At 37.0% G+C, this 24,630-nt stretch overlaps 2 protein-coding genes across 4 annotated transcripts in view; one reads left to right on the forward strand and one right to left on the reverse strand.

Moving 5' to 3' along the window:
- Positions 1 to 2,311, forward strand: part of RARB (retinoic acid receptor beta) — a 294,582-nt gene extending 292,271 nt beyond the window's left edge. The window contains exon 8 of one of the 2 annotated variants that reach the window (XM_034760797.1): positions 941 to 2,311. In XM_034760797.1, the coding sequence (XP_034616688.1) occupies positions 941 to 1,137 (197 nt within the window). In that variant the 3' untranslated portion in view covers positions 1,138 to 2,311. The remainder of the gene's footprint in view (positions 1 to 940) is intronic. The other variant, XM_034760798.1, reaches the window with a different exon arrangement.
- Positions 2,312 to 2,415: 104 nt separating this feature from the next.
- Positions 2,416 to 24,630, reverse strand: part of TOP2B (DNA topoisomerase II beta) — a 114,148-nt gene continuing 91,933 nt past the window's right edge. The window contains exons 22-36 of one of the 2 annotated variants that reach the window (XM_034760796.1): positions 23,709 to 23,843; positions 23,002 to 23,202; positions 21,027 to 21,222; positions 20,799 to 20,890; positions 18,737 to 18,892; positions 18,505 to 18,588; positions 13,037 to 13,234; positions 12,544 to 12,688; positions 11,100 to 11,258; positions 9,407 to 9,611; positions 8,523 to 8,602; positions 8,096 to 8,206; positions 4,348 to 4,470; positions 3,146 to 3,243; positions 2,416 to 2,901 (exon numbers count right to left, since the gene is read on the reverse strand). In XM_034760796.1, the coding sequence (XP_034616687.1) occupies positions 2,740 to 2,901; positions 3,146 to 3,243; positions 4,348 to 4,470; positions 8,096 to 8,206; positions 8,523 to 8,602; positions 9,407 to 9,611; positions 11,100 to 11,258; positions 12,544 to 12,688; positions 13,037 to 13,234; positions 18,505 to 18,588; positions 18,737 to 18,892; positions 20,799 to 20,890; positions 21,027 to 21,222; positions 23,002 to 23,202; positions 23,709 to 23,843 (2,145 nt within the window). In that variant the 3' untranslated portion in view covers positions 2,416 to 2,739. Of the gene's footprint in view, positions 2,902 to 3,145; positions 3,244 to 4,347; positions 4,471 to 8,095; positions 8,207 to 8,522; positions 8,606 to 9,406; positions 9,612 to 11,099; positions 11,259 to 12,543; positions 12,689 to 13,036; positions 13,235 to 18,504; positions 18,589 to 18,736; positions 18,893 to 20,798; positions 20,891 to 21,026; positions 21,223 to 23,001; positions 23,203 to 23,708; positions 23,844 to 24,630 lie in introns of both variants that reach the window. The other variant, XM_034760795.1, reaches the window with a different exon arrangement.

Raw genomic sequence — 24,630 nt, forward strand, 5'->3', positions numbered from 1 at the left:
CAAAAAGCCTGTGTCTGTTTATCATCCTGTTGCAGAGGTTGCTGTAGTGTTGAAGGGATTAGAAACAAAACCTTAGAGTGATGTTTTCTTATTTATTTTTGTAATCAGCTATAGAACATCCCTAGGAACAGAGTAATGGAAATATTTTGGGGGGAGGGGGGGTGAGAGAGAGAGAGACTCCAGCAAAAATATCAGAGTGCTCTCTACGGCTAAACAAGTAAGATTTTCTGAAATTTCAAAATTAGGAGCCTTATTCTGATCTCATATTGTTGTAAATCAGAAGTAAATGGCATAATCACAATGGAACAGAGCTCAATCAGGCGCTGTGCATTAAGGCAAATTTTGCCCTAACAATATTTTACATCCTTTGCTGCTGCAATACATGCAGTGGAGCTAAACTGATTATAAATCAGGACACATTTCTAGTCCTTTAATTAAATTTGGTATTTTGTAAAGTTTTAACAATTTGGATGATTCTGAAGAGACATTGAAAAAGGTTTTCTTTCACTAAAATAAAAGTGTTACTGGTCAGTCCCTTTACCCATACTGTAGCTTGTATTTGCTGGTATCTTTTATTTTGAAACTTCACAAAACGTTCAAAAGGAATTGATCTAATATTGCTTTTTAGTGACATAATTTTGACTGTTTTTAGTATAGTTAAGTACTGCTTTTTTTGCACTACTACAATTTATGAAATATTTTGCTTATAAAACCTTGTGCAACTCTGAAGGACATAAACCACTGACCCCAAAATCTTGTAAGCAAAATATTTAATAAATTGATTACAGGCAAGGAGTTTAAAAAATCAAAATGAAAGGTTTCACTGTATCCCATCTCAATGGGAATATTTTGTCTTGAACTGGGATTTCTAAAAGTAACAATATTAATATGAACAGCCACACTTCTGTTAACCAAAAGGGTTTTTCTGTTGTTTTTAAAGGTGCAGAACGTGTCATTACACTGAAAATGGAAATCCCTGGATCAATGCCACCTCTTATTCAGGAAATGTTGGAGAACTCTGAGGGACATGAACCACTGACACCAAGCTCCAGTGGAAATACAGCAGAGCACAGTCCTAGCATCTCACCCAGCTCAGTGGATAATAGCAGTGTCAGTCAATCTCCACTTTTGCAATAAGACATTTTACAGCTACTTTAGACATTCCTAATACCTTATGTACAGGGATGAAAAAAGCAAGAAAAACATTTTTACTGCTGCTTAGTTTCTGGACTTAATATATATATATATTATATTAAAACTCAAAAAGGACCAAGACGTTTTCATATGTATCAGTATATTACTCCTTGCTGTTTAAAACTAGAAAATGTTTGAAACTCTAAATCAGCCATTTCAATCAGCAACAAGAAACTAGTTAAGCTTCTATTTTCTCTTCTGAACAACCAAGACTGCATGGTGACAAGACCAATCTTAAACGTTAAATTCTGGTTACATTTCTGATGACTTTGTACATACAAATGTATGGCTCTACTTTCTATACTGGATGTTTGGTGCTTTCCTTTTTTGTCTTGCATATCTAAAAGGATCAGGACATCAAGTTTATAAAAAATGGAGTACTTGTACATGTCCAGCTAAGAACATTTAAAAAGACATTCTGATTTAGTTAGTGTGAAAATGTGTCATTGCTCTTTTTGATGCCCTCAGTTTGCATCTCTTATTCCATCTCCTTCCCCATAAAAGTATTCAAAAAATCTGCACTAGCAGAAGGGACTTCTGTATCAGTGTAACTACCAGCTCAGTTATTCAGATGTCATTTGTTCTACTGTTAATGTCACTTTAAATTTTAAAAAGTGGTTTATTACTTGGCTGATGACATATCTACACATTTTTAAAAAACCTACATTTTTTTCAGTGATAGCCTCCAAGGCAGAAACACTTTTCAGTGTTACCATGTTTTTGTTTACTTGTTCACAAGCCATTAGGGAAACTTCATGGGATAACCAACAGGCTTATTCACTACTTTTGAACTGGTGAGTCTAGTTTATTTCCTTAAGAAACTGGGGCCAGGAGTTGGGCTTTCCCAACACACCTGATGCCAGTGGGCTACCACTAGGACTTCCAAAATACATGGGGGAGAGAATCTGACTTCTTGACCTTGTTAAATCACCATGAATCAGAGTGAAAACAGTGGTAGAATGGTTAACTGATTAAAAAAGTGTCCGTTTCTTAGGTTTCATTTAAAGCACTAGTGGATTTTTTTTATATATATATATATATTCTAGCAAGTCTGTGATGTACTTTCACTGGCTCTGTTTGTACATTGAGATTGTTTAACAATGCTTTCTATGTTCATATACTGTTTACCTTTTTCCATGGAGTCTCCTGGCAAAGAATAAAATATATTTATTTTAAAACTGTGTAGAAGCAGTACCTGTAGTCCAAATCTTCACACAAGACTGACAGTTTTCCATTTTTAATGTTTAAACTTCATTTCAAAAAGCAGGTCTGCAGTTTGCAACCATGACAATTAAAATGTGTGCTTTAGCACAGCTGCCTAAAACATTCTACGAGCCAGTCAGACAACTACATGACATTTCAATGAGTAAAAAAGATCATAAAACTGTAGGTGTAAGAACAAAATGTTAAAATGCCTACACACAATAAAAACCATCAATTACATCATCACATAAAATAAGTCAAATGTACAAAAGTCTGCGACAGAAGGGACAAAAGGACAACACAAGATATTTGTTTGAAAATGTTTGTGTGCTCTTTGGGCACTTAATTAAACATAGTAAAATCATCATCTTCATCAGACTCTGCAAAATATTTCACTTCTTTTCTAGCCCGACCCATCCGTGGCTTAGATGCTGGTTCAGAAGCAAAGTCTGTCTGAAAGATGTCTACATCAGAATCCTGGTCAAAGGAGGCTTTCTTGGATTTCTTAAAAAGAAAAAGAGAAAACCCATGATGCCAAAAAAATACGAAATTTGGGCATTCACATTGGAAACAAACATTTCTATAACATCTAGATTCTAGACCCATCTAAAATCCCAGTTCAGAATAATGATCAGATTTAGACATTTTAAAATAGTGTAAAAAAGCTTCATGTGATACAGAAAATAATAGCCAGATATCAAGAAGCCAAACCTTGTGCTTTTTATGCAACAATAGACTCTGAACTGACCTTGCTTGGGGCTGACTTGGGTGTTTTCTTCCCAGGGTTGTATTCACCTTCATTTTCAGAACCAGATGCTTTCCTTTTCTTGGACCCTCTACCCTTTCCTGGTTGAGAAAAAATAAAATAATTTTACTGATATTAAAGAAGTGACATTTCTTGGTGTTCTGAATGTTAGCAGATCTATTTCTAAAACATTTTAATTTATTCCAAAGGCTAAAACATTCTACAGTTTCACTTCTACCTATGAAAAATGTAAGTAAAAAGCTACCATTCTGCCACTCCAATGTGTCTCACTTTCTGTTTCGTACCTTTAATTCGCTTCTTTGAGACTATCATCTTGTCATAGGAATCTCACTCTTGCATTTCGTGCACTCAGTTCAAGACAGAGCAGTGCTCTACTAGATCTACAGCTGTTGGATCTCTGAGGCAGTGGTAGTTAAATGAGATCTCCACTCTCCCTCCAGGCTATCCATGACCAACTGTCATCATTATCTATTTAGAGGAATTAGTCTGATGTCTCATCACTGAGGCATTCTTTCCATGTAGTCTCTGTGGCTATTCTGTTCGGTCTTCTGTGTTGTATCTACTTAGATCCACTCCCTCACAGTTGAGATCTCCTACTATAAAATTCTACTTTATAGTGGCCATAGTGTGAGGGATGAAAGCTTGTTTCCCACTGAACTGATTCAAAGGGCCAAAACCTCCTACACCAGAAGAGCTTTGCTCTGTCTTTTACTGGGAACGTGAGACCCAACAGTGAAAATGGTATCTGAAGAATAAAGGTTCCTATAAGAAACATTAGTAATAATGAAGAAATAGAGATTTTGTGCCATTAAATGAATTTAAAGTACAGTTCACTGAGCACCGTTTTACAACGTTGTCTATGGTGGGAGGTACCAAGTCAATGTGTAATGTTGTACCAATGAGAAACATCTCATGGCTGACTAGTGCATATTAGGAAAGGAACACAGTTTTCATGATACTCAGAACAGTGCTGTTTTTTCATTCACAAAACTCAATTTGACCCTGTGTTATACAGAGAAGCTGAGAAAGTCAGACAATTCACTTAATACAACATGCTTGGAAGTATGAGCTTTAGTGGTGATAGGGTAACATTAGTAAGATATAATGTAGTAAAATTCTACAGATATGTATCTATAGTAATATAATATACTAATCCTAACAATGCAGTGCACCAAAATCCTTACCTTTGGGTGGTGCAGTCTTCTTTGGAATGCCAAATTCTGAATCTGAATCAGAGTTTATAATTTCCATCTTCTTCCGCTTGGGAGATCTTTTAGGTTTAGGGGGTATGTCTGAAGCTGGTTTTGCTGTTCACAAAATCAGAGATACTAAAGTTGCTGAATTCATATATTAGGGTAATAAATCTTATAGTTAAGAAGATACTAGGCACTCTGATTATAGTATAGTTATCATGTAGCACAGGGGTAATCATTTTTTTTGGTCAAGGTCCAGATTTCATGGTCAAGGTATTGTCAAGGTCCAGACTCCAGAGAAAATAATACAAAAACAATACTGATAAGTAAAAAAAAAGATGTCATAGTCTGTTCAAAAGTATTTGGATTTGGCCCACGGTCTGCCTATTGTCTATCTCTGATGTAGCAAATGAGTAGGTGAGAAGAATTTTCTGTGCTTGGGAAAATTATGCCCCTTATACTCAGGCTGAAGCTTTCTCTCTGTTGCATTAGCTGGAGGTCAATTTTTTGTCCTTTATGGAATTAGCTGCATCAATGTTGGTGAAATGTTTTAGTTAAAACACTTGTGTTTTGTGCGGAAATAACTCAAACACAGCTTTGTTTTAAAGTCTAAAAATGGGTATTTGTTTTTAAAGACAATGCATCACTTCAGTTCTGAAAAAAAGTTAAAATTGTCTGCATCCACGTATAAAGACTTCAAGTGTGCATATTTCTTCTTCACATTTATGGCAGCTGAGAATGTTAACCTCAAAATGGAAGAATGTTCTATTAGAGCAAACATTTTTCTTTCAATGTTCAGTTTTATTGTTTTAGACTTACATAATAAATTAATAATTGTTACTATATTTCACAAAGCCCAACTGTTTGTGGAGCATGTCCCAAAAAATGACATTCACTGCTCTGAAAAGTTTATAGCTGCTATCAGACATGCCAAGGACTTGAGGGGAAGGATGGGATAACAGCAGTAAGATATAATGTAGTAATTTAGCGAGGGCTAGTGAACAGCACAGCAGAGAACATTTTTCTGTTTGAAGGAGAATATGAAAAAGGAGGGGTAGCAGGAAAGAGAGCCTACGAGACTACTGGGGGTGAAACAGGGGAGGCAGCGTACAGAGGCTGGTGTCATAAAGGAGTAGATGAGCTGGGTGCAGGAGAAAGGAAGGGAAACAACATGAGAGACAAGAGCAGAAAGGTATGGAGGGGCAGAGTTGTGCACTGACTTAAAGGTAAGGACCAACTAGTTTGAACACCATGTGAAGGAGAACCTTATTTTTCACCATTTTAAGTTAATGTGAGTGGTAAGTGTGACGCTGTGCAGTCTATATGGTTTTATAAAAATATGGTAAGAATATAATGTAACTGGGATATGCTTCATGCAAAAGGTCTCTTGTAAGGTATCATTACAAAGCTTATAATCTACTGAGTGTGATCATTCTATTTGTATAAATGTACCGCTCTTGTATCTAAAACTAGAAATATAAAGTACAACTCTGAGGGTCTATTGTAATTATGTAAAGTATGGGCCATTAATGGTGGTTTGGAATCTTGATGACTCCCATTAACAACCATTGTCTGCAGATGGCTGTGTTTTACCTATGAGTCTTCCTGTATACGTGTATGCTGGCAAGTGGGTAATGAAGTCTCGCAGTGACATGTGATCATGTCACCTGAACTGGAATCCATCTTTAACATGGTGCTTTTCCAGTGAGGGGGGATGAAAACCCAGAGGGACAAAGGGTTTCCCGCCTTATGCAAAAGATATATAAAGGGGTGGAACAGAACAAAGGAGGAGAGAGGAGCCATCATGAAGAATCCCCTAGCTACCACCTGAGCTGCAACAAGAGCTGTACCAGGGGAAAGAATTGTGCCCAGGCCTGGAAGGTGTCCAGTCTGAGAAAAAACTTACTAAGGCATCTCTGAGGGTGAGATTATCTGTATTCAGTTTGATTAGACATAGATTTGCGCATTTTATTTTATTTTGCTTGGTGACTTACTTTGTTCTGTCTGTTACTACTTGGAACCACTTAAATCCTACTTTCTGTATTTAATAAAATCACTTTTTATTTATTAATTAACTCAGAGTATGTATTAATACCTGGGGGAGCAAACAACTGTGCATCTCTATCAGTGTTATAGAGGGCGAACAATTTATGAGTTTACCCTGCATAAGCTTTATACAGGGTAAAAAGGATTTATTTGGGTTTAGACCCCATTGGGAGTTGGGCATCTGAGAGCTAAAGACAAGCACACTTCTGTGAGCTGTTTTCAGGTAAACCTGCAGCTTTGGGGCAAGTAATTCAGACCCTGGGTCTTTGTTGGAGCAGATGGGAGTGACTGGCTCAGCAAGACAGGGTGCTGGAGTCCTCAGCTGGCAGGGAAAATAGGAGTAGAGGTAGTCTTGGCACATCAGTTGGCAGCTCCCAGGCGGGTTTCTGTGATCCAACCCGTCCCAGTAAGAAAAACAAATATCTCATCGTTCACTAAGGCCAAGAACTAGCAAAACACATGCATTTATAATTGCTTTGTTAGAGTGGGACCTAAGTCTCTTACCCTTACAAGACAGACCCTCTCTCACTGCGCTAGGAGGACACAGGCCAATACCCCACGAGATGGAATGCATAAGGAAGGAATTTGCCCAGGAGAAGAAATTGGGAAGCAGCGACACAAGCACCACTATCAGAGGGTTGCCCAGAAAGATCAGTAGCCTTCAGAACCATGACTAGTAGAGCTGAACCTCCTAATGAGTCTTGGCGCTGGCTAACAGCTCTAAAAAAAATCCAAATGTCACTGTAGGACCAGATCCAGCTGATGAACATACACTTATATGGGGACAATTCACCCATTCTAATTCTCCCTGCAGCACATGCAAAGGCCTTGCAAGAGAGACCAATTCTGTAATCCCCACTGAAACAAATGGGGGACCCCCCAAAGCTTCAAGGAGGGCCTCTTATCCTCAGGATTCCTAGTATCCAAGAAAGACAACTATGTTAAGTGACATTGACTTTAATCTCCAATTCCCTACCAGATTCAGAGAATCCTGATGATTCCTCCTCGGTGCTCATGTTATCTTTTATTTCTCTTAAGAAACAGCCATAAGAGATCCAAGAAGTGCTCTGAGCCTTTAGATTAGTTGTTTGCTCAGCCCACTGGAGAAGACTTCAAAGCACTGAGGAGGGAGGGATAGCTCAGTGGTTTGAGCATTGGCCTGCTAAACCCAGGGGTTGTGAGTTCAATCCTTGAGGGGGCCACTTAGGAATCTGGGGCAAAATCAGTACTTGGTCCTGATAGTGAAGGCAGGGGGCTGGACTCAATGACCCTTCAGGGTCTTTTCCAGTTCTATGAGATAGGTATATCTCCATATAACAGCATGAGCACTTTGGAGTGACTACTTCAGTTTAAAAGTGCCTCCTGGAGCTGTCCGATATGGACCTAGAGTTTCACTCAGGTCATGGAGCCTCTAATGGCAAAAAAAAAACAAAACCAAAGTTCATAAACATCAATCTAAATTTTAACACTAATCCCAGACCTGGAAAGAATTAGGATATGTGATCACAGTGGCCAGTGAAGAGAGAGAGAGACTAAGATAATTAAGGAGCTGGAAGGGATTTGTACCCTTTGTTCCACACGACTGGGTCCCAAGAAAAGGAACTCCTACTATGGGGATCTGCAGAAGTAATGTTATGTAGGAGAACTAAGCATTCAGCAAATAAGTTGGTTTACTACAAATACAGCTATTTACCTTTTTTAGCAGCTACTGTTTTACTTTGAGTTTTTTCTGTTTGTTTCAGGGTAAAAGAAGATGAGAAAACTGGAGCAGAATCCTCTTCTTCACTGTCTAATTTTGTTGCATCTAAAAGAAAAAAAAAAGTTCAGGACATGATGTAAGCATATACATTGACTGCATGATTTAATTCTACTAGATATGAAATGTATTTGATTCCAGTTAAAATTAAGGCTATGAAGAAAGTACATCTGACATTCTAGAGAGCCTATAAGGACGCTGCAACTTCTTATCTGTGATAATCCAACAACTACAAAACTTTTGGCATATGCTTTGTTTTTCTAGCATTATTCTGTCCAGATTTACAGGGATTTTTCTGATTTGACCAAATAACCTACAAAGTCTGAGTGTGTGTGTTTCTATAGTGTTAACTGAGTAAACATACCATCATCTGTCTTCTGAGAATAAGATGGAAATGAGAACAGGTTTCCAAAATCTTGATTCTTCTTGTCGTGAGATGTTTTTCTACTTTAAAAAAAATGAAAAAAGAAACTGTATATGCATTGTGCTATATATATTGTACTGTACAGGCACTGTACTATACACTTCAGAGATTAAATTAGTATTGTAAAATATATAGCACTTTTGCTACCTCTTTGCAAAAATTTACCACTATATAACTACTCAGCCAAATTTTTTGATCATTTGATATTATTGGAGAATTTCAGTTTCGCTATTTTTGTCAACCTATTTTGTATACTAAAACTGAGGCGGGGGCATGGTGAGAAGCAGAGAAACTTAGCAATGCCATTTGGCAAGCAGCACCTTCAACACTATAGTACTACTTGGGCCAAACCATGCTTGCTTCCACACTGGTAGATTGGCAAGGTGAGAATATGCTGAGAATCCCTTCCCTGCACTACAATCCACATGTATAGGAGGCACTCATAAGGAGGTTGCAGATGCTGTTTAGGACATATGGGTGCGGATAAGGTTATGCTAGTTCTAGGTTCCAAAGCTGGCATGTCTGTATGAGGCTATCCCTCCCCAGTCTCCAAACTCCGGGAAGGAGGTGGTCAGGAAGTATTCCTAGAAAACATTATGCTTCATTGACACACTCAAGTGAGATGCACCTCCACCCCTCCCCAGCAGATAAAATTTAGCCTTTAATACGATCACTGTGTGTATGCATATTATTAATATGTTAATCCACTGTACCCAAAATGATCTCCATGTTTCTGATTCGAGATGGGCCAAAATCACTGGCTCTAAAGAGTTATCTTAAATTAAAAAATAATATTAAAGAAACAATTTGTTTACCGTACTTACTCTGGAGAAGGTTTTGATTTGACTGGAGAGAAGTCATATTCATCTTTATCTAAACTGTCTGATGGAACAAACTCATCCTCTCGGTCATTTATGACCGGAGATGCTTTTACTTTCAGTTCATCTAAATCATTATTATTGTTGACATCATCGTCATCAGCATCATCTTCCTCTTCTGAGAAATCAAAAGTATACTTGGGTCTTTCAGCTAAGAAAAATGGAAAGCATTTCAATGTAGTTATTTATATTATGATAGCATATAGAATCATAGAAGATTAGAGTTGAAAGAGACCTCAGGAGGTCATCTAGTCTAACCTCCTGCTCAAAGCAGGACTAACCCCAACTAAATCATCCCAGACAGGGCTTTGTCAAACTGGGCCTTAAAAACCTCTAAGGATGGAGATTCTACCACTTCCCTAGGTAACCACCCTCCTAGTGAAATAATTTTTCCTAATATCCAACCTAGACCACCCCCATTGCAACTTGACACCATTGCTTCTTGTTCTGTCATCTACCACCACGGAGAACAGCCTAGCTCCATCCTCTTTGGAACCCCCCTTCAAGTAGTTGAAGGCTGCTATCAATATGCCGTTAGCCTTCTTGGCAACGAGGGCACACTGTTGACTCCTAGCCAGCTTCTCATCCACTGTAATCCTCAGGTCCCTTTCTGCAGAATTTTGTATTTTGTTATATCTTTGCTTGCTAGATTGAAGAGCCTTCTGTCAGTGTCCCAATGTGCTAGTCACTTCACAAACAAATAATAAAATAATGGCGTATGTAATCTATTTTTATGACAAAATGCAACAAGTAGAAAAAACAAATAAATGGTGATTTGGGGGTTGAAAGGACAAGGTAATAAAATTAACAATTTTTGCATAAAAAGCAGAAATCACAGCTTGCTGATGCCTAGCCATTGTCAGATGGTAGTGTTCTGTAGACACTAATCAATGCCATCTACATTCATCTCTTAAGGAAGGATGTGAAATCTACCTCTTAAGAGGGAACATAAATAACTGACCCCATTTCCATTCTTTATTATTATAAAGCTTGAGCAAACTGTTCCTAAATCCCTAAATTTAAGAACAATTTTCAGGATACATTTCTCAGATGCTGTCTACCTCAGACTGTAGTATGTTTATATATCAGGAGCTAAATATTTTAGAACAGATTGTGGTTTTTCTTTTGGTACTTTTATAGTACTCTGCTGCTATTACCTAGTTAAAATATATATATAATGTAACTGGTTTGTAATAGCTGAATCTTGTTTACCTGTTTCATGAGGGTTTTTTTGTTTTTGTTTTTTTGCTGTTAACTACGAAGTATGGAGTTCTAGCAGCTGCCAGTCCACACTGCAAAACCGACTATTGTAAATAGTTAATTCCAAGAAACATTCATCTCTTAAGGAAGGATGTAAAACCTACCTCTTATGAGGGAACATAAATAACTGAATGTATCTCCTTCTTTAATATAAAGCTTAGTGTTTTAAGCAGAATTTTAGCAGTATTTTAGAACAGAATTTACAACACAAGCTATATGCAGGTTATCAAATCCCCTATTCAAAGTAAGAAAAGATCAGGATTAAAGATATTCTGAGAGGCATATTTAAGACTTAAGTTTGCATATTCTGTTCATACAGTAGTTCATGTACAGTCATTCTATAATACACAGTGCTTCTTTTACAAAAAAAATTGAGTACCTGCAGCTCTTCTAAGCAAAGAGTCCCTTGGAATAATCACAGGTTCATTTTCTTCTAAATCACTTTCAGACTTGGATTCATCATCTGACCAAGGGTTTCGTTTCTTCACTTTTTTTGCAGTGGATTTTGTGGAAGATGGTGTTCTTCTCACCCTGGTACCTACAATAAAAAGAAATACTTAGAATGGGGTGGGGGGGTGTTATGGGGCCGGGGGGAAGGGGCAGATTTATGGTGTCTTTTCTTATTCTTTATAATGCCTAAAATTGGCTTCCTACATTTTTGTAAAAGCTTTTCTGAAAGGAATATCAAGTTCTCATTTCCCTTTTCTTCCTGAAGCATATTTACCCATCTTTGAAGGTCTGGGTGATACAACTTCACAGAAGATTGAATCCCCTTCTCTTACACACATGCCTCTCCCTCTTTGTCTTTTACTTTCTCATTTTGCATTCTCTTTTTTGTTTATTTAGTTTTTTACAATCTATTTTTGCTTTCCTCACCTATTTCTTGTATCACTAGAAGGTTACATGCTGCTCAGGACACAGACGTCCGTTGGTTATTCTCTGGTACCAGGACACAAGTTCTGGCAACTGAGTTATATGTCCTGAGAACAGACATGCATAGCCTGGGCACTGAGCTGCTTCATGACCCTGTAGCTCTGTATGCGTGAGCTACAGCCAGTGCTACTGGGGACCACTTCAAGAATACGACAGATATCCAGAAAGCTGCCTTTTACTACTCACAGCAGCACGTTTGTTCTTGAGAGTCAAGGGGCTTGTCTAGACTCTGGAAACCCACAGCTGTTTTAAGTGCAGCCTTGCCTCCCTGCTCTTCACCTCTACCTCTGCAGTAATCTGGCAACCCCAAAGATTGTTAGAAAGAAGTTCCTTTTTTATAATTAAACAAACACATTTTTCTACTCTATTTATATTCCCAAAACTTAAGCATTCTGGCACAATTTTTTTAAAATCATCTTTGGAAAGAGACAAAACCTGGAAAAACTCAACTCAATAGTATATTTTTAGTAAATTACTAGTTACTAAAACCAGGGGGTTAGAATGGATATGATTATGCAACTAACTACAGCATTTACTACTTCGACTGCTGTCATTGCTACTGTGCTACTAAACTACGATATAGCTTTTCTAAAGCACTTGGACATAACCTTAGCATGAACAGGATTATAGAAAGCTACATGGTGGTAATTATTATGGAATGTTTCTCCTGTGGCAATGCTTTTAAAAATGCATATGGGCCCTTCTCGTACACCAATATAAAATAAAACAAAAACGGTATGTTTAAGATTCCTACAGCCTCTAACAAACAAAAGGTACAAAAAAGTTGATAATATAATGAACATAAGTATAGTATGTAGCTTTGGCCAGCTGTATATCTTAATCTTATATAATATGTAATGAGTATAATTACCAGTGTGCAAGTAACTTACCAGGCTCCTTTTTCTCCCTCTTGGGTTTAGGAGTTTTAGACACTGAGACAGATGTATTCAGTGAGTCCTCTCCACCACCCTCTGCTGGGGTTCCACCAAATTCCTCATCAAATTCCATTTTTATTGCTAGAGAATCAAGATCACCCTAAAAATTAAAAAGGTGGTGATGAATCTGAAGTGAAAAGAAATAGCAATACTGTGTGCTTCAGGACCAAACTGTAATATATTTATTAGTCTTTGCCAAAGAATAAACAGGCCAATACTGAGACTTGTTGGTGAAAAAAAACAGCAGTAAGCAATTACAATAAGCTTGCCAATACAAAGCAACTGTGCTGTCCTTTTTGTAGACTGTGGGCAATATAAAGCAAAAGTGTCTTTATAGCGCCATTAGTCTAGTGGCTTGGATTCTTCCTGTGCTAACTGGTAACGTAAAAAGCAGTAGCACTTCCTACAGAACTGGCATGAAAATGATAAATTAAATATTTTGACTTGCCTTCTTCTTCTTTAGCAATTTCTTACTAGCATCAGCTTTCATGGCAGATGTAACCTGCGGAACTATTCTTCTACCAAATGGGGATGGCATGGTCTCTTCTAACTGAAGTTTCTTCATCTTGGGTTTACCAACTTTACCCTTTATTGGTTTGCCAACCATGCCAGCCAAAATATCTTCTCTTTCTTGAGCTTCTACTTTCTAATGAGCAATAAGGGGAAAGAGAGATATAAGTAACTTGTTAAACACAATTCATAGACTATAAGGACAGCAGGAACCATTGGGACCACCTAGTTTAGATGTTCTCAACGGACTTCTCTGAATTAATTTCTGCTTGAACTAAAGCATCTCTTTTAGAAAAACATTCAATCTTGACTTAAAAACTTCCAGTGATGGAGAATCCACTACAACACTTGGCAAGTTATTCAACAGTCAGTGATCCTCACTGTTAAAAAACTGCACATTATTTCTAGTTTGAATTTGCCTAGCTTCGACTTCCAGGCACTGGATTTTGTTATATCTTTGCTTGCTAGATTGAAGAGCCTTCTACTATTACGTTTTGGTTCCCCACATAGGTACATATAGCCTGTGATCAAGTCAACCCTTAACCTTCTCTTTGATAAGCTAAATAGATTAAGCTTCTTGAGTCTTTCACTATAAAGGAATGTTTTCCAATTATTTAATCATTCTTGTGATCTTCTCTGAACCCTCTCCAATTTATCAACGTCCTTCTTGAATTGTGGACACCAGAACTGGACACAGCTGTTGCACCAAATACAGATGTAATATAATGTCCCTACTTCGACTCAATATTCCCCTTTTTATACATTGAAGGATTTCATTAGTCTTTTTGGTCACACTGGGAGCTCATGTTCAGCTGATTTTCCACCATGATGCCCAAGTCCTTTTCAGAGTTACTGTTCCCAGGATAGAGGTCCCCATCTTGTAACTATGGCCTATATTCTTTGTTCCAAGTTGTATGACTACATTTGGCTGTATTAAAATGCACATTGTTTGCTTGCACCCAAAATACCAAGTGATCCAGATTGCTCTTTTTCAGTGCCATTTCCTCTTCATAATACAGAGTTTGGGGGAGTGGTGAACAATCTTTATCAGTAATGTTTTTGTTTTCTTCCAGGTAATTAATAAAAATGTAAATAGTGTAGGGCCAAGAACCAATCCCTGCAGAACCCCACTAGAAACACACCCATTCAGTGATGATTTCCTGTTTCCAGTACAATTTGAGATCTATTACTTAACCAGTTTTTACTCAGTTTAAGGTGAGCCATGTCAATTTTGCATCATTCTAGTTCCTTAATCAAAATGTTGTGCAGTACCAAGTCAAATGCATTACAGAAGTCTTAAGTATATTGCATCAACATGATTATCTTTATCAACCAAACTCATGATCTCATCAAAAATGATAAAATTTTAGTTTGACAAAATTAATTTTCCATAAACTCATGTGACTGGCATAATTATATTACAATATATTTGATCTATGTGGGAACTAGCTCAATTCTATAGACATTAAAATTTTGAGCATGTGAGGATTTTCTGTGCATTACAGTTAAGCTCAATTGTCTCTTTAACTTTTGGAATTACAGATTTCATCTAATTCCAGACAGACTGATCCAAGTGTAGCCTGGAACCACTTGAAACTTGACTTTACATTCAATATTCAAAGGTAATTATTCACAGTAATAATTCCAAAAATCACTTCTTTCAGTTTGTTCTTATTGCCACAGGTATGAGGAATAGAAGAAAGAGACACACTGAGCAGACAGTATTTTGCATGAAAAAGGAAATCTGGGATAGGATCTGCAATTAACATGTAAGTAAAGAATCTTATAACGTGAGCTACACCTAGCAAAGGGACATAAAAGGCAATAAGAAGAGCTTCTATAAATATATTAGGAACAAGAGAAATTCTAAGGAAAATGTAGGTCCACTACTTAGCAGGGAAGGGGAGCTCATAACAGACAACAGCAAGAAGGCTGAGGTTGTTTAATGCCTATTTTGCTTTAGCCACCACTAAAAACAATAATTGTGATAGTGTAATTGTAATATTAATAACATAGGGGAAAGAACATAATCCAGAATAGAGAAAGAACATTAAAAATATTCAAATAGGTTAGATGTATTCAAGTTGACAGGGCCTGATGAAAGTCAACCTCAGGTACTTAACCTGAAGCAATCTTGGAACCATTAGTGATTATCTTAGAGAACTCATTGAGGACAGGTGAGGGCCCTGAGGACTGGAGAAGGCCAAACAGTATCTATCTTTAAAAAAAGAGAACAAAGAGGACCCAGAGAATCATGCATCAGTAAGCCTAACTTTGATACCTGGAAAGGTATTGGAACAAATTATTAAACAACTAATTTGTAAGCACTTAAAAGATAATAGGATTATAAATAATAGCAAGCAAGGATCTGTCAAGAACAAATCATGCCAAACCAACCTAATCTCATTCTTTGACAGAGTTAGTGGCCTACTGGACAGGGGTGAAGCTGCAGATGTGATATATCTTGATTTTTGTAAGACTTTTGATACAGTCCCACAAGACATTCTCATAAGAAAACCAGGGAAATGTGGCCTAGATGAAGTTACTACAGGTGGATACACAACTAGTTGAAAGGCCATACTCAGAGACAGTTATCATCAATGGCTCACTGTTAAACTCAGAGGACATATCTAGTGGGGTCCAGTCAGGATCTGTCCTAGATCAGGTACTTTGCAACATTTTCATTAATGACTCAGACAATGGAGTGGAGAGTATGCTTGTAAGATCTGCAGATGACACCAAGATGGGAGGTGTTGCAAGCACCTAGGAAGACAGGATTAGAATTCAAAATGACCTTGACAAATTGGAGAATTGGTCTGAAATCAACAAATGAAATTCAATAAAGACAAGTCAAAAGTACTACACTTGGGAAGGAAAAATCATATACACAAATTCAAAATGGTTAAGAACTGGCTAGGGCCAGGCAGTAATACTACTGAAAAGGATGTGGGGATTAAAGTGGGTCACAAATTGAATACGAGTCAACAATGTGATACAGCTTCAAAAAAGGCTAATATTCTGGGGTGTATTGACAGGAATATTGTATATAAGACACAGGAGGTAAATGCCCCACTCTACTAGTGAGGCCTCAGCTGAAGTATTGCATCCAGTTTTGGGTACCACATTTTAAAAAAAGATATGGACAAATTGGAGACAGTCCAGAGGAGAGCAACAAAAATGATAAAAGGTTTAGAAAACCTGACCTATGTGAAAAGGTTTAAAAAAAATGGGCATGTCTAGTATAGAGAAAAGAAGATTGAGAGGGGACTGGATAACAGTCTTCAAATATATTAAGAGCTGTTATAAAGAGGATGGTAGTCAATTGTTCTTCATGTCCACTGAAGGTAGGAGAAGAATGGACTTAATCTGCAGCAAGGGAGATTTAGGTTAGATATTAGGAAAAACGTTCTAACTATAAGGACAATTAAATACTGGAACAGGTTTCCAAAGGAAGTTATGAAATCCCGGTCACTGGAGGTTTTTAAGAACAGATTAGACAAACACCTATCAGGGACAGTCTAGGTATACTTGGTCCTGCCTCAGCATTGGGGGGGCGGGAATAGATGACCTCTTGAGGTCCCTTCCAGCCCTACCTTTCTATGATTATATGTAGGGCTGTCAAGCAATTAAAAAAATTAATTGCAATTAATCATGCTGTTAAACAATATTAGAATACCATTTATTTAAATATTTTTGGATGTTTTCTACATTTTCAAATATATTAATTTAAATTACAACACAGAATACGAAGTGTACAGTGCTCACTTTATATTCATTTTTTATTACAAATATTTGCACTGTAAAAAAACAAAATAAATAGTATTTTTCTATTTCCCCATTACAAGTACTGTAGTGCAATCTCTTTATCATGAAATTGGAACTTCAGGAGATAATGCTGCCCGCTTCTTGTCTACAATGTCACCTGAAAGTCAAAAAAGGCGTTTGCATGGCACTAGCATGACTAGACAGCAAATGTGAAAAATCGGGACGGGGGCGAGGGGGGGTGGGAGGAGGAAATAGGAGCCTATATAAGAAAAAGACCCAAAAATCGGGACTGTCCCTATAAAAATCAGGACATCTGGTCACCCTACATGGCACCGTTGTAGCCAGCATCGCAAGATATTTATGAGCCAGATGTGCTAAAGATTCATATGACCCTTCATGCTTCAACCACCATTCCAGCGGACATGCGCCCATGCTGATGATGGGTTCTGCTTGATGACAATCCAGAGCAGTATGGACCAATGCGTGTTCATTTTCATCATCTGAGTCAGATGCCACCAGCATGCACAGCTGATTTTCTTTTTTGGTGGTTCAGGTTCTGTAGTTTTCGCATCAGAGTGTTGCTCTTTTAAGACTTCTGAAAGCATGCTCCACACCTCGTCCCTCTCAGGTTTTGGAAGGCACTTCAGATTCTTAAACCTTGGGCCGAGTGCTGTAGCTATCTTTAGAAATCTCGCATTGGTACCCTCTTTGCATTTTGTCAAATCTGCAGTGAATGTTTCTTAAAATGAACCACATGTGCTGGGTCATCAACTAAGACTGCTATAACATGAAATACATGGCAGAATGCGGGTAAAACAGAGCAGGAGACATACAATTCTCCCCCCAAGGAGTTCAGTCACAAATTTAATTAATGTATCATTTTTTTAACGAGCGTCATCAGCATGAAAGTATATCCTCTGGAATGGTGGCCGAAGCATGAAGGGGCATACAAATGTTTAGCATATCTGGCATGTAAATACCTTACAATGCCAGCTACAAAAGTGCCATGCAAACACCTCACTTTCTGATGACATTGTAAATAAGAAGCGGACAGCATTATCTCCTGTAACGTAAACAAACTTGTTTGTCTTAGCAATTGGCTGAACAAGAAGTAGGACTGAGTGGACTTGTAGACTCTAAAGTTTTACACTGTTTTATTTTTGAATGCAGTTACGTAATAAAAGAGATTGCACTACAGTACTTGTATGAGGTGAATTGAAAAACACTATTTCTTTTATCATTTTTACAGTGCAAACATTTGTAATAAAAAATAGTAATATAAAGTGAGTACTGTACATTTCGTATTCTACACTGTAATTGAAATCAATATATTTGAAAATGCAGAAAAACATCCAAAAATATTTAATACATTTCAATTGGTATTCTATTATTAACAGTGCGATTAAAGCTGTGATTAATTTTTTTAATCACGATTGAGTTAATCACGAGGTAAGTGCGATTAATTTGACAGGCCTAATTATATGTTGATGAAAGAAAACAGCCATGCTGGCTCGACATATCAAAAGATTTCCTGCTCCCAATTTATTGTACATGATTTCTATAAATGCTTTTTAAGGAAAACAATAACAATTAACATGTTAATTCTTATAAAAACGTATTCATAAAGGTATTTAAACATACATCAAGCTCTTCAATGAAAGCTGCTAAATCTTCTTTCCAGAGATCTGAAGGAGACTTCCTCCTGAGGTCAGTGAGTTCTCTCCCCTAAAACATAAAGGTAGTATGTAGCAATTTACGTTACTAAACAATATGAAGAATACCAAACTTGAACATTCACAATATAAATGCTTTATATTAGATCTAATGATGCTGATGAAATGGTTTCAAAATGGTTTTTCCACAATTTTCAAACCTTCGAATCTCTCTGTTTAATTAGCTCTTCTACTTTCTCCTTAGTAAGACACCATAGAGACATGTTTAGGATGTAGTTAAAATCAGGGCCTGAGGTAGAGCCTGAAGAAGAGGAGGCATCATCATTCAGATTCTGTGTTTCTTCCTCTTCTGCTGCCTGCAATGAAATCATATTAAAACTGTAATTTCAAATTATGATTTTACACACACTTTAGAACTATAAAAGACTGAATAAGATGGCAGTGCATTCCAATCACATTATACAACTGTGTCTTTTGGGAAGGGACACTAATATTTTAGTTGTTATCTGGAACTGCTTCCATAACCAAGAGTGTTATGAATTTTAGTTTTGAAGGGAATCAACATTTCTTCTCTTACCAGAAATTTTATTATTAAATACCAAACACCAGATGTGTAATGGGAACATGATGATACATTATATATAATTAAAATATGGTAGCAATAAGAAGAAAATAATTAAAACACACACAATATAAAACAAATAAAAATAAATACATTAAATTAAAAATATTTAGATAAGTAAATAATTAAACAGCCAAATTCAGTAACAGCATTGAAAAATAAAAGTGATTAAAATTAAAAAAAAAAAAATCATATGCGATTTCTAACATTTAAACGTTGGAAGATAAAGTGAAATCGACTATGAATCATTTTAGAGGCCAAAAAGAGTTCTTAATCTTCTTCTTACTCTAATAAGTTACTTCAAATAAAACATTTAAAAAAATGAAATACTCTATAAATTTGACCCTGACTTATACATAACTAAAAAGAGCAAAGATAATATTAATTTTGTATTCCAAAGGTCAATCTCTCATATTTCTCTCATAAGCAAATATCATACTGTATGCTAATATGAACATAGAGTCAAAGAATGATCAGTCATGAAAGTATGGGTTGCATCAATAAATTCAAGTGTAATACTCTGTAAATAATGTCTGAGGAGGCCAAATTATTGTTCCTCTGAAAATGATTATTTTCACACAGGATTGGAAGGGGTGGGCCAGGCAGGCCAATTAATTCCACAGGCTGCACCTGGATGAGGACTCAGGGACCAGGGATCTAATCAGAAACAGGGTCAGCCATGCAGGAATAGGCAGGTTGCTGGCAAGAAAAGGGAGCTGCTGGGAAAGGCTGCAAGAAGGCAGGCAGCAGTCGCTCTCTGCCAAGAGGGATGAGGGTTTGGAGCTGCAATACCCAGAGTAAGAAGATGAACCAGGTGTGGTAGGAAGCCATCCAGGGAAGGAGCAGTGAGGGCTGAGAGAGGAAAGCCCAGTACTACTGAGCTGAAGGCTCCTGGCCTGGAACAGAGTAGAGGGCAGGCCCAGGTTCCCCTTCCAGTCGCTGAAGGAGTGGCATCATGGGGCAGTGAGAGGGAAGACTGCCTAGGACTGCTAGAGAGAAGGGACTGCAACCCTGGAAAGGGGGGGGGAAAACACTGGGTGACCCAGCCAAAGGGTTGAGTCACAAAGAGGACACTGTGGGACGAATGAGGTTGAGAGAGGAGCTGCAGATCTGTGTGAGAGAGAGAATGACAGCATGCAAGCTGTGGAAGGGGGCGTTGACCTTAAGAGCTAATCCCTAGAGTGACCAGGAGGAGGCGCCAGACCAGCAGTGAGTGGTGCACCCCATGACAGATAACTGTGAATTTTCTCCTTTGTGTGTGTTTAGATTTCAAGTTTGAATGAGCCCAGTTTTGTGTTTTTAATTTATCTACATGCAGGAGAGTGATATGTGGCAATGTTCTTTCTTAGTTAATTTCTCTTCAAGATACTAATTTAAATGGTAAACTGGCAAAGGGAAGGGGGGAGAGAGAGAGAGAATCTTTATTTTTTTATTGTCATTAACATACATGAACAAAAAAATAACCATTTAAATTATACAGATGTTTATAGTTCTTAACACTAACCTACCTATTAAATATTCACAATTCCACACAAGAATAATAAATCTTATCCATAACTATAAAACAATTTCCACATCTCTCCCCTACAAATACCACATTACTTAATCTGCAAAGAATCAAGAGGGACTCAGATCATTACCTTTTCTTGTGCTTCCTTCCAGGCTTTCACTGGGTCAGATTCAAAACCTCTCTGGACTAACATTTGAATCAAATCTCTCTTTGATCTATTCTCTATGTGTGAGACACAAAATAAAGTTTGGGTCAAGAAAACTTTTTGTCTCTGTTATTTTGATCTAAATTACTTCTCAAAATGTTTTTTCTATATTTATCAGTTCTAACTTTTAAGTTTTATATTTTGTCTTCTTACCTATGGTAATTTTCCCCTGTATCTTCTCTAGAATGAAGCGAGCTTGATTGTTAAGCTTGGTAGATTCTGCCCCCAACATTCCTACAAGCCACTCCTTGCGCAAACTATAGTAATTTAATCGTAAATCAAAGAATTCCTTCAAAATATCTTGCACAGTTTCATACTTCTTCAGACATCCCATATGATCAAATAGCACCTACAGAAGATCCAAACAAAATAATATTTTGTAAGTTAAACTTTGTTAAAACACCACATAAGTGTGAGTTTATGTATATTCTAATGTTACATACACACACACACACTGTATACAGAGGTGGATTTTTAAAAAGTTTCTTACAGAGAGATCATGATCTTATTTACAGAGATGTAAATCAAGATTAACTGCATTGACATCACTGTAGTTGTACCTAAGTACAACTGGTATGAGATCAAAATCAGTCCCTAATGTACAATCATATAGCACATGAACATGCATAGTGATAGAAACAAATCTCATCCAGCTAATGCACTAATATTTTCAAACACTATTTGAAATATTTGTGAACATCCCTGAATTTAGCAGAGGCATTCAGGGCCTAATTTTAATATATATATAAAGTAGTGCAGTCAATTAATCACAGTTAACTCAAGCGATTAACTCAAAACAAATTAACTCAATTAAAAAAATTAATTGTGATTAATCACAGTTTTAATCAAATTATTAAACAAGAATAGAATACCAACTGAAATTTGAAGTAACTATTTTGGATGTTTTTCTACATTTTCAAATATACTGATTTCAAGTACAACGCAAAATACAAAGTGTGTGGTGCTCACTTTATTATTATTTTTATTACAAATATTTGCACTGTAAAAAAGAAAAAATTGTATTTTTCAGTTCACCTCATACAAGTACTGAAGTGCAATCACTTTATCGTGAAAGTGCAACTTATAAATGTAGAATTTTTTTTTACATAATTTTTGCACTCAAGAACAAAACAATGTAAAACTTTAGAGCCTACAAGTCCACTCAGTCCTACTTCTTGTTCATCCAATCGCTAAGACAAACAAGTTTGTTTACATTTATGGGAGATGCTGCTGCCCGCTTATTTACAATGTCACCTGAAAAGTGAAAATAGGTGTTCGCATGGCACTATAGTAGATGGCTTTCCAAGGTATTTACATGCCAGATATGCTAAACATTTGTATGCCCCTTCATGCTTTGACTTGTAGATTGCACTATCTTTTGTTAATATAAAGATATTATATTAAACCCAGTTTCAGGTGGGTTTGTACTTGGCACAGCTCAGCTGTGCCTCCACTGCCACTACCAGTGCTACGGAGGCCTCACTGCTATTTATACTCATGCTAGCTCGATGAGAGCTAGCACACGTATATATGGACAAGCTGGGGAATTGCCCTCTCGCTCGCAGTGTACAGATGTAGTGTAAGGTAAGGCAGAAAGTAAGTGTTCATATGAATAATATCTTTTATATTTAAATGGTACTGCCTAGCTGCACAGCTTCTGGATGAAAAGAAATTTGAACTGTCTAGCTGGCAAAAAAAAAAAAAAAAGGCAGTTACTTCAGGTTGAAAGATACCTGAGCACTACAATGGATGTGTTTCTTCTGAGATATACTGAATATTTTACAGCCATTGAACCAAATAATTATTGTCATTCTATAATGACAATATGATATTAAATACATTTTTTAAAGTATACAACATTGTCCAATGCACCAGATTTTTCTGATGAAGCTTCAAAATTTAAGTTACACTGCCCAATATGAATGAATAAGCCAGAGACAAATCTGTTGTATCACAGAACTAACAACTTAAATGCGCAGTAATTCTTTTTGTCAGTAACAAAACATGAAAGAGATGTGTTATGTCATGTATTGGATCAATAAAGTTCCACAAGCAGGCCATCACAAAAACAGGTGAGCTCACAACAAGCTACCGTAATGATTCTGGTAGTCAAACATAGAAAAGTTACCATAGAATTACAAGTAAGACTTGTTTGAAGTTTAAAGACTTTGTGCAATCCAGCAGCTTCTGCTTGAGCAAGTTTTTCTTCTGTCATTTTCACAACAAATTTCACAGTTGCATCAGTGTGGTACTCTTTGTAATCGGAAATTAATGCTGGAGTTTTTTCGGTCCCATTCAACATAGGTTCTAGCACTTGTTCTTTGTATACCTACAAGAAAGATAGCAAACAGTAGAAATGAACAACATAAAGCAAGAATTGTAATTCCTCAGCATGGCTGAACAATGCAAATGGATATGCTCCAAAGTCACACAATATTAAGGGATTATAATGCCCTGTGTCACCAAGAATCACTCATAGAGCCACTTGGTAAAAAAAAAAAAAAAATCATTATTTGAACCTTTTGACAAGACAATCTGCAGAATGCAGACCAGAACCGGCACCAGGCGCGCAGGCATTTGATGTCCCTAAGCAAAGGATGAATGGCATATTTGAAGATTGTGGATTAATTCAAGAAGAAAAAATGGTATTCCTTACAGTAAAGTACAGTAGATAGCCTGACAATAAACACACCTTCTACTGAGGCCAAGCAAAAGGAAACCCATGCTTTGTTTCCTGAAATACATACTACCACCAGCCTGAAGAATTCATCTGAATAGGTGATTAAGTAGTCTAGGAAAGTTATCTTAAACTAAATTTATTTCATTGTTACTAACCTGGGTCCACGTTCTCACTGGAAGCTCTGTAATCTCTACTGTATTCCTGTCCACTACAAATATTTCACCACTAACTGCATACTGATTCTGACCAAGTTCCTGGATAGTTCCTTTAAAGTTTTTGTAGTTTGGAAGCTGCAGGTGCAAGTAATAATACACATTAATAATGTTCTTCAAAACGAAAAGTTGGAAATAATTATTTGTTTCATATAAAGCTGTAAGTTTACAACACCCTTTACAATACACTGCAGATATATTAGAGTACAAATGAAAACAAACATATTAAATGGTGGGAACATATTATAATTAGAACCTTTTGTGAATAGGTGATACTTATTTGGAAGATGGAACTAGAATGCCTGAGGAAACTGCCTTTATGTTTTCTTGTTAGTCAGTGTGTTGAAACAGGAGTTTACTTTTGTGGCTGGTTTGGTATATCTTATAAAAGAATAACCATCAGTTTTGGGTTGTGTTTGCCCTATTTCTCAGCAGTTCGTCCTGAATTTTGCATCCTCAATTGTGACCCACTAAGGCATGGTTACAATAGACAAGGCCCTTTGACCAAACAGGACAGAATGCAGGTTAAATGCACTGAATTCTCAGGTTGTCCTAAAAGGAAGGCCAAAAGATTCCAATTACTGAAAAAATTCATTTATGTGGCATTCCCAGCTGTTGGTGAGAGGAAATCCTCTGTGTTGTGAAAGCTAAAGCTGCCTTCTCAAACAAAGGCCATGAACAGGGATCAAAGTGCAGAAGTTCAGTAAGTGGAATCTGAACTGAAAAATAAAATTTTGCTTCTATGAAATGGGCAAATCTAACCCAGCACTGATGTCCAAACTAGTAATAAACATGAAAGGGTTGTTTCTGCTGTCTAGATTTCAGCTGAATTTATGCTGAAACGATTTCAGATTGAGCTGGGCTC

Source organism: Trachemys scripta, chromosome 2 (genome assembly GCF_013100865.1).
Source record: "Trachemys scripta elegans isolate TJP31775 chromosome 2, CAS_Tse_1.0, whole genome shotgun sequence".
Lineage (NCBI taxonomy): Eukaryota > Metazoa > Chordata > Testudines > Emydidae > Trachemys > Trachemys scripta.